Source organism: Scardinius erythrophthalmus (genome assembly GCF_964197995.2).
Source record: "Scardinius erythrophthalmus genome assembly, chromosome: 2".
Taxonomy (NCBI): domain Eukaryota; kingdom Metazoa; phylum Chordata; class Actinopteri; order Cypriniformes; family Leuciscidae; genus Scardinius; species Scardinius erythrophthalmus.
Genome location: NC_138222.1, coordinates 24,004,694 through 24,023,725, shown reverse-complemented (window position 1 = coordinate 24,023,725; position 19,032 = coordinate 24,004,694). Strand labels below are relative to the sequence as shown.

The following is a 19,032-nucleotide window of genomic DNA, read 5'->3' as shown; positions in this document are numbered from 1 at the left end:
GATCATTTCTATCAAGCTTGTATATGTCATGACAAATCACTGGAAGCAATAGCAGGTGAACAAGTGTTTATTAGGACTCAACACTCAATACAGTGAAAATCACTCAAAGTCAGTGAGGAAGATCCTTCTCAGATTGAAGTCGCGAAGACGATTCTCTGGCCACAGGGCTGACGGAAGACACAGGGGAAAGACGCTCAGGCTCGGTCACACAGGGACTTCGATGGTCTGGTGCTCGGTGCTCAGTGCTCGGTGATCGGTGCTCGGGTGCGGTGAAACAGGCAGGAAACATCCACAGAAGACGGCGACAAAAACCCGGAAGACAGCACGAACAAACACGAGGGACTGCAAGCAACGGATGGACACTGGAATGGAGAGATGAGTGAGTATATATAGAAAATGGTAATGGGAAACAGCTGAGGAGGGGAATGAGATGATTGCAGACAGCTGGAGCACTGAACAAACACGTGAGCGGGACAACGCCCACTCACGCAAACTCACAGACATGTAAACAAACAGTGACACGCGACACAGAGGAAACAATGAATTATCAACCGTGACAGTATATTTAAGTTCAGTAATTTCACTTAAATGGCAATGAAGATTACCTATTAATTGTCATTTAAGTGAAATTATTGAGCTTGATAAAAATGATCATTCTAGAAGAAAATTTCAAATGGCACTTAGAGGCTTTTGCATCTGAAGTCTTCACATATATATACAGTATATATACATATATTTATGATATAGCATCTAGCCACTGTTGTGCCTTTCAGTCATCACGGTTCACGATTACTGATTGGCAAGTACAGAAAATCCCCCCCAAAAACATAAGTATAGATCAACTGAGGCAAGCAGGCTTTGGGAAAAACAGAGAAATAAAACAAGGATCAATATCGGCGTGGCGTTTTTGAGATGGAGAGAGCTTCGCAACAAACTTGGACATGACAGAAACTCTGCTCTTGCATGTGTTTTAATAGACAGGTAAGCAAATATATATTATTTATTTTACACATACAGTTATATATTGCACTTTGTATGTACTTCAATAACACTTTTATCAATTCTGGTGACCAACTCTATGGCTGTGAAATTAAATACAGTATGTGTTGCACAAAAATATTTAGCCTTTACTTGCAAATACTGTGGGTTTGTTTAAATTTACTTTTAGAACAATTGTTTTAAACGTGTAAAACTGTGTAGCATTAACCTACCAAATCATTTGACAAATAGTCACATATCGTATCACATCATAACAGGCTGATTTGGCATTACATTTGTACATCCTTGCAGCTAATTCATTACGATGATATAAACTAGAGTGATCAAACCTCTACAAAAACTAATTTATTACCTCATCTGTGAACATGATTTGGATGGTGAAAACTACATCTCCCATTGTTCCACTCTCCTTCACAGCATCATCAAGCTTACATAAGGCGAAAGCTTACATATTGTACCTTTAACCCTTGTCTGTGAAACCGGCCAAAAACTGCTGTCAAACCTGATGATCATACATAAATTGAGAATGATCCAAAGAGCGTCTTGTGGTTTAACGGAAGCAAGGACATCTGACCATTTGTACAAAGGAGGTAACAGATAAGCTTATTTCCTTAGTAGAACAGAATCGATAATTAGTTTTGCCATAATGCTTTTTTAATGTTTCAAAATCCTAAATCTTTTAAATTAGAATTTAAACCCCAGTTGTGGTCTCAGACTTTTGAACCCCACTGTATGTAACAATGCACTGAACAATCCAATTCACTCCATTTCTAAGGCATAACCTGCGCATTCAAGTTCTCTCACAGTCTCTCAATGGCCTCAGCATCCAGTCAGTCTTTAATTAGATTTCCAAGTAATTTCCCACTCATTCATTTTTCACATTCTTTCTCTTGCTTATCTCCTGCCTTTGTATTTCGAGCACAAAGCTTCTCTCCTCTCTCCCTTTTTCGGTTTTATTCCCCAGTGAGCATCTGCTTCCGCCTCATTCTTTCTGCTCCCGTTCTGTCGTTTCTTTACTTTCCAGTGGACAGGTCCATGAGAGAGTCAGAGCGTAGAGCTGGCGCCCGGATGTCATGCCTGACATCCATCAACTCAGTTTACAGAAGAATATGTACATCCCACTCTTCTTGCTCACTTGTAGCTCCTTATGCATCCAATCTGCTTTTCTAGAACTCAACTGAACAAGTTCATCTAAGCAATTTCATGTGAACAATCGTGCTGTTGTTCTGGAAATTATCATGTTTGCTATTCGACTTTATCTGCTTGTAAAGTCTGACGTCATACGCCATCGTTTACACTTAATCAGCAATTGACAAGCAAATAACAAACACTCACAGTGTGCTGTAATACTACTGAAAAATTACGATCCTCACATCATCTCTACACTCTAAAAAATGCTGGGTTATTTTTTAAACCCAAATGCTGGGTTGAGCATTTTGACTATGTTGCTGGGTTATTTTTTCCGTAATCAGCTGACAATGACCCAGCATTTGGGTTTGTTTTGGAAATTTTGACCCAGCGCCTCCTCGCAAGTCGCGCGCTTTTGTCCACACTTTTCAAATCACTACGTCAACAGGAGGGCGAGAGGTTCAAGCAGGAGCGAGCGTAAAGGTGAGCAACCCTGTTTTATTACAACTTTCCTTTTGTTAAGTAACGTTAGTCAAATAAGTCAGAAAGTCAACAAGAAGTTATGTTGAAATGAACTATGAATTATTGACGACGTCTGTGTCGAACTAGCGACCGTTAACGTATGCTAACGTTAACGTTACGTTACACATAACATTCATTATTTTTACACGGTCTGTAATCAATTATTCCACTTAAAACACGGTCACAATGCCTAAGTACAGTTGTTGGTGTCTGTTGTTTTATCTCCAGAAATGTTGCGGGTTACTTGATTCGGCGGATGGATGCAGTGTAACCTCACTGGCTAGTGGCTGGATATGCTAAAGAAGCTGTAAGTCTAACGTTACCTATTATTTAACTGTGTTTGTTAGTCATTTTCGAAAAATACTGAAAGCTAAGTTGGCCAGACAGTGATTCATTTTTTTCTGAATCATTAATCAAATATTTGTGTCTGGGACACAATGAGCTCAGAAACTGTAGACTGACAATGTGAATTTTTAAAAGAAAGATGTGCTATAAATGAATAGTGCTCATAAATTGCTCAGTATTCTCACTTGAAATGGAGTAAAGGCTTGGCCCCGGAAACAGCATTCATCAGTCTACAAGCGGATAGTGTTGATATTCAGACTACAGCAGCATAATTGATTTTGATATTGAGGCCCTGTTTACACCTGGTATTGAGATGCGTTTTGGTCAATCGGATCACAAGTAGATGAGGGAGACACAAACCCGTTTACACCTGGTGTTTTAGGTGTTGTTAGAAATCAGGAATGGTGAGAGAACATTGTGCTTGGTATGTTTTTTGTCTTTTAACCAAACTTGGGGCTTCAGCTGACAAAGTTTCAATACTGTCTGGCTAATATTTACGTGTTAAGTCAATAGGTGAAGAGTAGGCGGTCTTTTGTGGCTGTTTGAATACATTTGACCACATGAGCGTCTACACTACGAAAAAGCAATCGTTTTCGACAACATCTGGAAGTGGTCGAAAGTGGACAAGCTCAAAACGTTTTAGACCCTGTTTACACCTGTATTTAGAGTCGTCCACTTGTGATCCGATCATCTTAATACCAGGTGTAAACAGGGCCTGAGTGTGAGGTGTTTCAAATCAATTATTTCCAGTTACTTAGTATATTTTTCCTCACCAACACACAGTAGTGGCATTTAGTTCATACATTATTAGTTCAGTATTAAACAAACAAAATGTTCGAGTGAATGATTCAATGACTCATATTGGTCGCTGAGAATGTTCTTTGTCAGAAGTGAATCTTTTTCTGCACAAAAACGTTTTCTGCACAAATAAATATCATTCATTTAATAAGTGATTCGATATGTAGTGTAGATTTTTTAATAAAAGACATAAAAAAAAAAGATTTTAGGACAACAATTTCAATAACATTTAATAAGGGCAAGCGGATGTTTCATGCATCAAATCAAGAGACATGAAGAGAAATTAAAATTGGAAGAATCCAACTAAAATCTGCTATATAAAAGGAAAAGAAAAGCACTTGGTGATTCACTCATTATGCAAAACAAAGACTGAGAAATTAACAATGAAATCAATCGAAACATTAATGAAGGAAAAATCAAAAGACTAATGAACAGAAAGATCAGAGATGCTTCACACAAGGACCAGACTATACACAGAACAGAGTCCAGCCAAGGGCAACACACACATACAGGATGACATGGTGACTACTTATTCAGGGCACTTGAACTGTCAGCTTATCATATTAACCTCTTCTGTTAGTGTATCTTCTGTACATACCAAAGTCAAAGCTGCACCAGCACTATGCACTGACGTTCAATCACACAAACAAATCCAAGAAATAAAAACACAAAATATACATTTTAGCATTGCCTGGTTTCTTTTTCCTGTTACAGAAAGGCAGTCAACTGGATGGGTTAGCAACGGGAACCACACGCTTGTCTGCTTATCTTTGATTTGTGGCTTTAGTGTTTTTACAGCTTCCCCACAAAAAAATAAAAATATTTGAACACTTAGGGCACACTTGGAAATGTATGAATGTCATTGCATTAGATAATAAATATCAAAAGTGGCGATGTGACGGAAGTGGCGACATCTTTTTTTCTGTATCGTGACGCATCTGAAACGATTTATCGAAAAAGAAAAATGTCGGACGAGAACATGGTTCTATTCATCAGTTGTTGATCAGACAAAGGCAGATGAATGCGTGCTGAACAATGTCAACATTAAAAAAAATGAATTAATTGTTCACAATAAGATGATTTACTGATAATGAACTTGATATACTGTTCAAAACGTTTATCGAAAATCTCTAGCATCATTTGTTTGCACTTGTCACTCTTTGATATTGTATTCAATGTAATGACATTCATACGTTTTTAAGGGTCAAACATCATAGTGTGTCAGTAGTCTGTTTTGCATGTGTTAGACACTTAAACATGCACTGAAACGACTGCATCATAAAACTGATTAAGAGGCCAGCAGACACAACACAAATACATACTCTCTCTTGCAGTGTTAGAATGCTATAAACACACACAATAATCTTTACGTACAATTTCATCAGGTTACTATGTGTGATTGTGCAGTTGGGGGAAGTGTTTACATTCCCCATCTCTCTCTTTATCTTTCTCTCTCTCTGGCCAGGCTGCTTAATCCAATTACGATGGCTGCTTTTCAGTGTGACATTTGGGATTGCACTTCAATTGCTACAAGAGTAACCTGACAGAGAGAGAGAGAAAACGGTGATCCTATAAAGCGATTATGTGCACACTCTTCTGCTGCATGTCAGTCTGATGTGGGATTCATTACTGATGATGGTTGATCTTTGTGACAGCATGAGCTGGCCTGATCGTTAATGATCATCAATTCTGTCAAGTCAATTACACGATCAGAACTTATCTCAATGATTATCTTTTCGCTAACCACATTACAAAAAGCTAAATCTTTTTAGTTCAGTTGAAACCCCCACTAAACTTAGGTTAGTATAAGAAGTTAAATTGCTTTATTCACTGATTTAAGCCATAAATAGACTTAAATAAGTGGGTCTTACACATATACAGCAACACCCACACACACACACATGCGCGTGGACTCGTCACTGGTCCCAGACAAGACAATGAATCTCTGGGCGGGTCGCCTAGCAACAAGATACTACTAAAAATACTCTGTGTGCACTTTCTCTCACTCCGAATACTGTACTAGACTGAGGAGCTACTTGTGAGAGCTAAATTTCTACGCTACAGCTAAATCTCTCATTCATTCTTTTTCTGTGCTCTCCATCATTCAGCATGCCAGAGCCTCCCACCATCTCCTTAAATGTCTCACAGAATAATTACACAGCAGTCAGAAACAGATAGACAGACAGTGAATACCGAAACAGTAACAACTGAAAATTCACTGTGGCAGACATAATAAAACAACCAATACTGATCAATAAAAGCGTTTGTTGCAATTAAGTGTATTCTTTTTTCATGCACCCTCATTTCATTCTAAACCCGTATTTAAAAAAAAAAGCACTGTAAAAGTACTCAGTGTGACTTGTGTGCTATATTCTGAAGACACACCTAGCTTTGTGTAAGGAACAGACTGAAAATGTTCCCTTCCACCATATGGTTTCATTTGTATTTGCTCTTATGGACTACTTTTGCAGTGCTTTTATGGTGAGTTTTAGCCCTTTTTTGGAGCATGACAGCACATGTCCTTATATAAAAAAAAACTGTATTCAAGTGTGCTATCAATATACTATTTTTAACTAAAAATAAGAGAACATACTTATTTCAGTCGCATACTTTTTATGTACTTAGACAAAATTATGTAGAACTTAAGTATACCTAAGTATGATGGCAGGTATACTTGCAGTATTAAATTTCTTTCAAATTAGTAGTTTACGGAGAATATACTTTAAAGTGCACTTTCATAAACTAAAAAGTGGGCTAGAGGTGTATAGCTAGTGAACTAACGGGATAACTAAAGTTCACTTGTAGTATAGTTGCAATAAAATTTTTTTTTAGATGTGAACTAGTTGTGTACTCAAAGTTTACTACACTTAATTGTATACTTTATAAACTAAAAAAATGGGTTAATTTTGTTAAGTAGTATACTTATAAGTACATTTATTTCAGTATACTTACTATATTGACTATATTTACATTTGAAATATTTCTCTTTTATGTAAGGGTGGTCAATGTCAGCTAACTAATGTTGTATAGAAAAGAGCAGTATGAACATTCTGCTAAACATCTCCTTTTATGTTTCACGGGTCATATGGGTTTGGAATGACATGAGGGTGAGTAAATGCTCAGAGTTGTAATTTTTGGGTGAACTAAGGGATACAGTGTGGTATACAGTCAGTAAGAGCATTTGTCACCATGCTAAATGTCACATCATGTCAACTGGCTAGTATTTTCTATGGAACATTTGATGTCAAGGAGTGTGACCATCATGGGACAAGACAAATACAGATAGATACAGACAGCTAATTACATCAATTACGTGGTTTGTTATTTCAGGAGAACATCAGATGAGCTGTTTATTCTTGGTTGGGTGCTCTCTCTCTCTCTCTCTCTCTCTCTCTCTCTCTCTCTCTCTCACGCTCACTCACACACACTATATACATGTTTAAATTAGAATTATTTTGAATGATATTCAGCACCGTCACAGTCATTATTTTTCAATTGCTCTTCCATCCTCTTTGGGATTATTCCAGTCCATTTTGCACACTTTTTTTGAGTTTCATTCCTTTTTGCTATTTGACTTCCCAATAATGTCAGCCTTCATTCATGATATATGATTAGTTATGAACTCGACATGCTTTTCAGACCATATGTCCGATTCTTATTAAGTCCTGAAACATGCTTTTCTTCTTACACAAGATATAGTAAGTCCATTCAGTTTGTTTAGTCAGCTCTTAATAGCTCAAAGTTCATGTTTGATCACTCTGTTCATTTAAATGTCTTTTAAAATAGTCTCATTACAGTTACACGAGAGTAATACTGACACATATCATATAAAAAGAGAGCAAAAAAGTAAACCACTTCATTTAGTAACCGAAAACTCGGATTGGCTCAAACGGGAGTAAAAAAAAAAGAAAAGAAAGTCATTTGGTTACAGGTTTGGAAAAATTTAAGACAGCACTGAGAGACGGATACAAGTGTAAGGCAAGGGAACAAGGAATGATGTTTAAGATACTGCATTCAAACTAATTGAAAGGGATAGTTTATCCAAAAAATGTCATCATTTACTTACCTTCATATCGCTCCCTAAAAGTACATTTCTTAAAATTTGTTTTAAAACAAATCACTTTTTATATGGGAAGCTGTGAATGATGACTTTTTTGGGGGGTGAACTATCCCTTTAAGGAAGAAAATGGAAAATTACAAAAACTGACTTATCAGACTTAATAAAAGTTTTAAAGATAAATATTGAATAAATACAAAACAAAAATGCTCCTTCAGTGGCCATTCTCATATTCCTCTCAAAGCTTAAATAATATGAGGCCTTGCTGCCTCAGAATCCAGGGATGTGGCAGTATGTTTCCAGTGAGGACAACAGGATATAGATCAGCCATAGGCAAACGAAAAGCAAGGATGTCAATATCTTGCAAGTCCGTGGACCGCCTAGCTCTCCTCCAGCCACTGAGGGGCGCCGGCGATACAACAGCACACTGACGGCCACCACAGCCATCACAGTGAAGAGTGTGACGGAGAAGGCCAGAGAGCCCGGCTCCACGAGGAAAGGTTTGCCTTTGGTACGCCAGTATACAGCAGCAATGGTCCACGCCACACCGATGCCCAGGAAAACATTGACAGCGTTGCTGCCCGTCACATTGCCAATGGAGGCGTCAGCATACTGGTCTTGGATGGCAGCAACCTTACTCGCAAAAGTGTCTGTGCAAAGAGAGACAGAATTAAATTATCATCAGACTAATACAATTACAACTTGAACTGCAAGATCTTGTTCTTGAATGAAAAAGAGAACAGGATTTGACTGAAAGTTGAAGTGGGAAGTATCAAACAGAGAGGTCAAGGAAAGGGAATTGGCTAAACAAAAGACAGAGGCAAAAGAGGAAATGAGAAAAAAGGAAGAGAAAGAAAAAGGAGGAAGAGAGAAAAAAGAGACATGGTTCAGGTGAAGTGCACTGGAAAGAATTAAAGAAAAATTAAGTAGACACACATATAGTACTGATACACCAGATGCAAACATAACCAGACGCGCTAAAACACACACGGCCAAAATCATAAACCTGGTCTATGATGATGAAAAGCGTCTGCTAGGTAATACAGCCGTGGCATGTATGTAGAATAACAAGCTGTGACTCATTTCAAAGGCTGCGTCCTCCAGAGGTCACATTTGTAGGCCGCTTCATTTCAGTAAACTGACCAACACATTCCAAAATCAAAAAACTATTTACGCTTCACTAGGAATAACAGTCAATTTTATAATGGTTACTGTTCTGAAATAAGGCACCTTTTATGACCTACAGTATGTGACCGACAAATGTGACCTCCTTCGAAATGAGACACAGCTAAAGTGTTATTTTAGTATTGTTTATGTACTATCATAGCTTTTTAGCCCGGGTTTCCCCATGCTGCCTTGCGCGCAGCGCGATTTTATTCATATTACACCATGGACCAGATTTACCCTCAAAAAGGGAACCAATCACAGAACGGGGAGGTAGCAGCAAGACGAAGACGACGTCTATGCGACACACAGAAGCAGTTTGTTTATATCTATGGATCCAACATGGCATCAGACGCGAAGTTATCTTTCGATGCAGCCTTAGATAGTGTTCTAAGTAGTTTAGAACGCAAGTTTATTTCGTCTTCTTCCTCGTCGAATTTCTGTCGCTCTACATACGTCATCTGGTATAATTGAAACGATTGGCTATGAGCTACGTACAGGCGCATTACGTACAGTAGCGCCCAATAAACGGCTCTGGGCATTCGTAAACCACGCCTCAAATTACGAGAAAATGAAAATGTGGTTCCCAGACCAAGTCTCAATGAGACGAGGTCTAACGTTAGCCAGGCTAATAGCATTTATTAATATTTTGAATTAGCTTTTATTTTTATATTTTTAGTTTTCTGTTTTGCTTTAATTTATCTTAGTTTTAGTAATGTTACTATTAAAAAACAAACAAACAATTTTTTAGTTTTCATCTCATATCTATATTTTATTTTATTTCAACTTTAATTAATGAAAACAATTTAAAAAAATTTTTTGTTAATAACAACACTGGTGATGGAGCTCCTGAATTATGATTTTATTATTAGACATTTTGCGAAGTAATACTACATGGAAAATACCATATATAAAAAACACTTAATACATTATTACTGTTCGTTCTAGTGGTGCTTTCTAGGTTACAGAGACTTAGGATAGGCTCAACGACCTAGAACATTCTACAAACTATATACAATCTAGTCAAAAACAAACACACACACACACACACACGTCTGGTTCGATATCTTTGTGGGGACTCTCCATAGACGTAATGGTTTTTATACTGTACAAACTGTATATTCTATCCCCTTACACTAACACTATACCCATAAACCTAGCCATCACAGAAAACCTTCTGCATTTTTATATTTTCAAAAAAACCTCCTTCTGTATGATTTATAAGCTTGTTTCCTCACAGGGAACTCAATTTAGGTCCCCATGAGTCAGTGTGCATTCAAGTCCCCTCTGGGATAGAAAAACATGAACGCACACACAGACTGGAAACTATCCACAACACCCTAGCATACTACAGGAGGGTTTTGAATGCGGAAGCACAATTCACGTGTTCTTCAGAAAATGTAAAAATATAGATTTTTCTTTGATTAAAATCTTATTTATTATTTCATACATTAATTTGATCCCTGAATGAATGAATTCTCTCTTAAATGTAAAGAGAGGGGAGACACGATTTCTCTGTATTATGTGGTAACTTGGACACTTACCTGGGACAGATGTCCCCAAGGCAACAAAGACCACGGCAGTGACTGAATCCTTCAGACCAATGGTGCACCCGAAGTGAGAAGCGAGATCTCCTGTGACCGCCGTCAACGCACCAATCAGACAGATGGACACAATGAAGCATGCCCATCCGTTCCAGTACTCTGTTGGCGGGACGAAGGCAAACAGAACCTTCCAGAAGACTGTGAGGAAGTGCATGATATAATCAAAGCAGGACGGAAGACGCTCTTCACCGCTTTCCTCCTCATTGTCATCACCTGAGAGTTCACAGAGAGATGAGTAGATTGTGTTAGTGGGCATTAGAGAGTTAAAGCTGTATGAAAATGTGCCTCGTAAAAGAACTTCTTTGCACTCTTTTGTTGAAATTTGTAGCAGCCAACAGCCATTCAGCCATTACATTGTAAATCATGTAAAAGATTCCATAATGCTTTGTATGTAAATTATACTTTTTTTCTGGATAATGTTTTCAAAACACATAGAGAGTGGGCTTTGATACTGTTTCTTATGCAATGTGTCATGATCCCCTGGACTTTTATAAATATATATATATTTTTTTTTTTGTGAATATATGACTGTTTTATATTTGTGCAAAATACTTAATTACCATTATTATTATCTAACCTCAAGGAACATACTTAAAAATATATATTTTTTACAATTTAAAATAGCTGTTTTCTATTTGAATGTGTTTTAAAATATATATTATAATGTATATTACAGAGAACCAGGGAAAATATATATTTCAAATATATATTAAAATGTTTTATAATATATTCTTGTGATGGCTGAATTTTCAGCATTATTACTCCAGTCTTCAGTCACATGATCCTTCATAAATCATTCTAATATGATGATTTGGTGCTAAAGAGACATTTCTTACCATTTCTTATTCTGCTGCTTAATATTTGATGCATAGAAAGTTCAAAAGAACAGCATTTATTTGAAATATATATATTTTTTGTAACATTATAAATGTCTTTACTTTCTCTTTTGATTAATTGAATGTGTCTTTGCGCATTAATGCATATTCATAATTGTACAGGTGCCTCAATGATGCTCATGTGACAAAATATAAAGGATGAACAAACAGGAAGTAGCTTACCTGCGCTCACAGTAACAGCACTAACAAACTGCTCTCTCCAGCTACTGCTGCCGACTACCAGAGCCAGGTTAGTCTTCTTAATGAGCTTATCCACTGTATTCTACACACACACACACACACACACACACACACACACACACACACACAAACACACACACATAGTTGCAGCCACATTTTAAAAACTTTTCCAGACCTGCGTTCAGTCTGTGTGTTGCACAGTTCAATGCTTTGGCTTTGCTTGGAAGTATTTTGTTGTATTATATATATATATGAAGAGTTCAGATGCAAAAACCTCTAAATGCCATCTGAAATTTTCTTCTAGAATGATCATTTTTATCAAGCTTGTATATTTAAGTTCAATAATTTCACTTAAATGGCAATTAATAGGTAATTTTCATTGCCATTTAAGTGAAATTACTGAACTTAAATATACGAGCTTCATAAAAATGATCATTCTAGGAGGAAATTTCAGATGGCATTTAGAGGTTTTTGCATCTGAACTCTTCATATATATATATATATATATAAATAATAATAATTTCTCTCTCTCTCTCTCTATATATATATATATAGAGAGAGAGAGAGAGAATTGTTCACACTCACAATAATACTGAATATTAGCATGGCTGTGGTGGTACTGCTTAAATGTTCACATTAATCACCATGCATTGCTAAATAACAACTCATTTTGCATTGTTGCTCAACTTACAATATGTAATTTTTTTCTGTGATCAAGGCGTAGGTTGATGACGCATAAGCGGAATTATGGAACTTGTTATGCTGATGGATCTAATAATGTTTATGGATGAGTGAATACATTGATGTTTTTAACATGACTGTGGTATGAAGCACAGCGCGATAGCTAATGAGAGACAGATATCAGCGTCACACTCGAGTCCTGTGGATATAAAGAAAAAAGGACATTTCATTCTACCGAACTACCCGCAAATGCAGAATTACAACTCACACAGGTCAGTTTATTAGACGAATGAAACTTGTGAGGTAACGCAGCGCTGTTTCACCTGGTCGACACTATCACACTAAACTGCATTTGAGTGTGTTGAAAGTTATAATGTTATTCTATGTGTTAGTTTGTCTGGATGAGACTAGCAGTAAGCTAGATCAACATTAGAATAACATACTGATCATATTCTAACATTTCATCATGTTGAGTTATATAACATTGATTAGTTTTATGTACATTTGCTCATCTGTCTAATAAAGTACATGCAAGAGTGGCGTCTCTGTCAAGTCGAAGTTTGTCACGGACGTGGAGCTCTCGCCATCTCGAAAACGGCACGCTGATATTGATCCTCGTTTTAATTCTCCTTTTGTCCCAAAGTCTGCTTGCCATGGTCCATAATGTTTGAATGAAACAACAACAGCGTGAGCGTGCCTCTAGACGTAACGCAATTGTCCACGTCTGTCGCCATGGTTACTATGGCAGTACGAGCGGAAACCAGGGATAACGCGGATATTACGTCATTGACAGGCGACAAGTGAACACGGACGAGCCATTATTTAAAATGGGAATTTCTCTGAAATAAAAAAGCTTTGGGAACTTTTGGGATATTGTAAGTACACAACTGCAGGAAATATATAACACTGTGCAAGTGATTTTTGGATATTTTATTACAAAAATCTTACATATTGTAGCTTTAAGGGAAATAGAGGAAGTTCTACCTTAAATTCATAGGACTCTTCAATCACCACCTCCAATCTGATATGCTCTCCCAGACTAGGACATCCCATTTTAGCTACTTCCTCTTCATCCACCCCAATCTCCGGCTTATTTTCATTAGAGTCCCCTACAGTACACACATACACAAACATGACAAAGTAGACAAAGAATAACAGTATATTAGAAACATATTCCCTATATTTCTCCAGCTATAGAATGTAGATATTAAATCTCATGAAGATAATCAGAGAAAATAACCAGGTACAGTATAACTGTGACTGATGGCTGGGTGGAAAGATACACTTCTCAATTTCTAAAACTGACAAGCAGGAAATTTCATAAATCTTATGAGCGTCACTATGCTAATTGAATTGCAAAAGAAGGCGTTTATGATTGAAGGGTCATTGGCGGAGAAGGCTGTATAAATAATGTAGAGAATAGTGATAGCCTCCAGTCACACTGCTAACATGAGGTGATATTGAGACAGCACTTTTTCCTGAGGTAAAAAACTTCACAGCCTGCAGGTATTGGAAACATATTTCCTACAGTACACATTATTTACTAAGCCAAAGGATATGAAATGATGCATGCAAAGAGAAAGAGTGAAATAGTTCATTTTCATTCCATTAAAAAGACGTCTTTAAGTTTAAAAGAGCATTATGTAATCACTTTTTCACTTCCGATTCGTCCACTTCTGTTTTTTAATTTAGCCCTTTTCTTTTCTTTTATCTGTAACCTTTCATTACTTTGTTCATGTTCTCCTCATTAAATGACCCCCACAATCATTTCATTTGCAGCTTCGACAGCACTGCTCATTTGCACGCTTTATTTTATTGTCTGAGTGCAGCAGAAAGTGGTACAAAAGCAACTGCTGGTGTTAATAAAGCAGGAGACATTCGGCTGTTTCCGTCTGCTGTGATCCAATGGCTAATTAGCAAGCAGTCTCTTATTACTATCAATCCAAAATTGTGAGAATAATAGATGGTAAATAGAAGATCCACACACACAAATGTTGTCCACACACGAAAAACGTAACCTTTACTAATGACTAATTTGACCAATTTTGTATGGAAGCTTGTTTCTGCCACAGAATAAAAACAATTAAAAGATAATTGCGATTTTTATCTCATGATTGCAACTTTACAATTCTAACAATGAGAAATAAAGTCCGAATTGCGAGATATACAGTAAAGTCCGAATTGCAAGATATAAAGTCCCAATTGCGTGTTATAAAGTCAGCATTGCGAGATATAAACATTTGCTTAGTTATTTTGCAAAGGGGCAAGAATAAGAGATTTTAGTACTTCTATATTTATTTGAGAATTATTATTATTATTGCAAGCCAACACTCCAACTTTCGTTTTCTAGTTAAAAAATACAAGTTGCGTGAATTTCTTTGAATTTTATTCCAATTCAATCCTTTAAAATTCAAATGCGGATTGCAATTCTGTGTCAGGTTTGCTATGTCACTTCAAGGTTCAGTAAGCGAATTCTGGGAAATGCTGTTGAAAGTAGGGCTGTGTATCACCAACAATGTCACGATACGATACGCATCACGATACTAAAGCCACGATACGATACGTATCACGATATGGATCAATTTGGAATTTCAGAGTTTAGTAACAGTAATATATGTTTATTTTATAACCAGTGTTATAACAGTTGTGATCACTGAAAAACCATTTAGTTTTTGTCATAAAAAACGAAGAGTTAAATGAAATAAAAAACTTGTCACAAAAAAGCTTAAAATGGCTTTTCCTTCAGTAGCGCAAATAAATACAATAGAATAAAGATAGCCTACCAATAAAGAGAAAACTTTTTGAATAGGTCTAGCACTAGTATTCAGAAATACTAGAAACTTAATAAAGTAATCAAATGCAAAATAAAACAGTAGTATTTTAGTCCTGATTAAATTAAATACATATGCTATTAATCCAAATTCTTCAAATTAAAACTATCTTTTGTTGTTTTGACAACAATATTAAATGACAGACACATATGGCTTCTGTCCCTTTAAGAGCTAGTGCACGGATCCTGATTTCATCATACTGTCCCATCATGCGTTAATGCTGAAGACATAACCGACTGTGTTTAGAGGATACTCAACAAGACCGAAATGTTTGACATAATTTTGCGTGTTTTTGTTTGTTAAAGTGATATAATCCGCGAAAAATAACTTTTGTTACTCGCAATACTCGACGCGCTCACAAACAGATTGCGACTCGCAATCTGTTTGTGAGCGCGTCGAGTATAAACGCCTCGTCCGTTTGGGGAGGTGCGCGTGCAGGCAGCGGAGACTTGCGCTGCGGAGACAGGCGAAAGTACAAACAAGGCTTCACGCTCTTTGTGAAGTTTTAAATTGACTGATCTGATTGTATAGTCTGTGTGGATTAATTTACTCATACAATCTACATGCTAAAGTGCAGGAATGATTAAAATTATGCGCAATACCCGCGCCGAAATTCGAGCCCTGATTTGGCTACATAAGCACAACAGTATCGATACGGAAGCTGCTGTATCGATACGCGCATAGTCAGGAGTTCATGACGATGTATCGTTGTATCGATATTCTGAGCACAGCCCTAGTTGAAAGTGGATCGGACCGATCACCAAAACACACTTGTAGCCAATAAGAAGTGAGGGGCATAATACAGTCATAAGGGGGGAGGTGCCTGTGTTGCATACTGTGTTTGTGAATTTGGGGGTGGAGCTATCAGAATAGGGGTGTGATGCTTTTGGGTAGGGGCGTGTTTGTTTCTATGATTTCAAATATCAACAGCGTTTCTCAGAAATCGCTTAATGCACCATTTGAATTTAATTCAAGTGCAGAAATGTAATTCAAATTTTAAAGGCCTTTCAATTCAGCTCTGAATATTGCATAATTGACATTAAGACATGTAAGAATATATGTGCACACACATACAGTATTTACAACAATTTACCATGTTTTTGTCCAATCTTGAGTAGCACAGGCTCTCCTAACTCAATGCTGAAGGCTTTGTTCTTTTCATACTCTTCATCATCTATAATCTTCACCTCAATTATTTTCCTGTAGAAAGAGAAAAATAGACACAGGAGACACTAAGCTTAAAAACACTGTCATCGCTTTAAACACACTTACATAATTTCTATTTTAATTACTCTGAATCCCATACACAAGCTGTGAAACTATGACTCCAAACAACAACAATTTCAGTTTAATGAACTCATTTGGATTCATCTGTAATTCATGCCAGGATTTGCATAATCCTGACGTACAGTAAACAAGCACACACCCCAAATACATCATTTCATGCAGTAAAAATGACATTTTGTAGTGTCAATGTAAATGCCAATGGGTTGGAAACTTTAAGTACAGGATTGAGAATAATTGCTTCATAATTAATAAACAAATTGATAACATCATACTCACATAGAGAGATACAGCAGTAACAACAACCGTGAACTATAATATGAACAGCACAATAGCCTAACAAGTACACTGAAACTGGTCGCCACTATCCAGCACAGAAATCTATGATATTCACACTTGCGTGTCATGGTATCATGTGAAGTAGCACAATACAGAACTGTTCAAAAGTTCGGGGTTGGTAAGATTATAAAAGAAACTCTTTTTGTGAAATATTTTAAATAACTTTTCTTTTTTTTATTGTAAATTGAATATAATTTAAAAATGCAATATATTCCTGTGATAGCAAAGCTGAATTTAGCAGACATTTGTCCAGTCTTCAGTATCACATCATCCTTCAGAAATAATTCAAATATGCTGATTTGGTTCTCAAGTAGCATTTCTTCTTATTATCAATGTTGTGATGCCTAATATATTTTGTGGAAACCACTTTTTTTCAGGATTCTTTGATGAATAGAAAGTTAAAAAGAACATTATTTATTTGAATTAGAAATCTATTGTAATTTTATAAATGTCTTTAATGCACAATTTCAGGAAATAATAATATGATAACCTGTGCATTTAATAAACAAATCTGGAGTTAATTAATTAATTAATTTAAATGAATTTATTTATCTGTGAACCGTTTACCTGGTGCACAATACATTTGCAACTGAGCTGTAAATGTGAGGTTTTGTAAAATGTTAACAAAAACATTTGCGGAAAAAGCTAAGGAAAATGCTACATTACAATATTCTTATTAAAATGAGAGAATATGCAGAGGTCTACCAAGTCTATAGTACCATATTTGATTTTGGTAAGGGATCTCAAATCTGAGTCACACTGAAAAGCAAAGAGAGAGTAGATGAGTGATAAATTATTTAGACATTATATTTTTTCTGGTTTTAGAGTCTCAACACTACACACACAAACTGTTTATTTGTGTGTATATATAGATAAGCTAGGGTTCACAAGCCCCTGTGTCAACCTTAAGAAGAACAGACTATTATTGTGGCTGTAATACCTCAGCTTCCCCACTTTCACTACCCACATTATACATTCATTCATCTTTGTTCAATTAAAACTGACAGATACATTAAATTAAAGCAGGCTTAATCAATAGCCCTCATCTTCTTCTGTGTGAGGAAGAGAGAGAGAGAGAGAGAGAGAGAGACAGAGACAGAGACAAAGGGAGCGAATACATTTTTTAAGAGGATAAAAAACTCTTCAGTTGACGTTGGGATTTTCTGTTCTACAAAGAGACGTGCATTCCTAAAGTATATAAGCACACTGCACACACTCAGAAGAAAGTGTTCTGAATCCGAAAGTATTACAGATTAAAAGTGCCTCTTCTATTTAATCTTCCTTCCCAGCGCAGCAATTTCAACACTTTTTCCTCTCCTCGTGTTTCTCTCAATCCATTAATTCAATGTCAGCTTGGCTGATCAACCTTTAGCTTTTTTTATTGATGATGTGAGATTCATGCATCTCCTCAGAGGACTGAGAACATTCACGTCTCTTCACCTTTCTCCGGCCTCCTGCTCTCCTCTTAACTTAACTCACTCTTGCATTCCCGCTCACCATCTCTCATTCACCATCTACCTCTCATCCCACTAATACATTTCCCCATGCCCTCCAACCCGTTCCCTCCTCCTTCCCTCACTTCGCTGTGCTCTTATTAGATTTTTTTGTGTGTTCTTGAGCTGAATCCAGAAGCTCAATTAAGATCTTGTCAGCTATGTGTTTTATTGCGTTTGCCTGCTGCTTCTCCCTCACACATACATTATTCTTTAATGTAAAACAGTAGGAAGAAGGGAGCTGAAGATGGAGAAGAGGTAAAGAAAAGAAGGAAGGACAGAAAGTAAGAGAGAGTAGGAGATTCTCAAAGATTGAATCGCGCTGTTTATTTATCCATGCTGTCTGTGTTGTTTTAACATCTAATTCTCAAAATGATTTAAGCAAATCGGGTAACAGTGCAAGCATAACCAAAACATCTGTGCTAAAAACAATTTGCTTGCCATCTGTCAGGTGGCTTCTGAGTGCTAGGTTGTGTAGGATGCAGCAGATTACAATGTTCTGGTGTACTTTACTGGGACTGAACAGCATCACTGATCACTGAAATGGCTCTTTATCATGTAGAAAATGCTTGGCAATATTTAAATTTGGCAGAAGCTTTTATCCAAGCTTTTATAAGTTCATGCGTTCTCTGGGAATCAAACCCATGTCCGTGGAATTGTTAGTCATGCGCCACTGTTTAAGATACAGGAACTTCTATGTTTTAATGAATT

The 19,032-nt window shown here is 36.7% G+C and overlaps 1 protein-coding gene across 1 annotated transcript in view; it reads right to left on the bottom strand.

Moving 5' to 3' along the window:
* Nucleotides 1-8,119: 8,119 nt before the first annotated feature.
* The window catches only part of slc8a4b (solute carrier family 8 member 4b), a gene marked incomplete at its 3' end in the record, with an annotated part of 75,566 nt that continues 64,653 nt past the window's right edge, over nt 8,120-19,032 (bottom strand). The window contains exons 5-9 of the mRNA XM_081393041.1: nt 16,299-16,405; nt 13,359-13,483; nt 11,676-11,775; nt 10,558-10,830; nt 8,120-8,499 (exon numbers count right to left, since the gene is read on the bottom strand). Coding sequence (XP_081249167.1) covers nt 8,120-8,499; nt 10,558-10,830; nt 11,676-11,775; nt 13,359-13,483; nt 16,299-16,405 — 985 coding nt within the window. The remainder of the gene's footprint in view (nt 8,500-10,557; nt 10,831-11,675; nt 11,776-13,358; nt 13,484-16,298; nt 16,406-19,032) is intronic.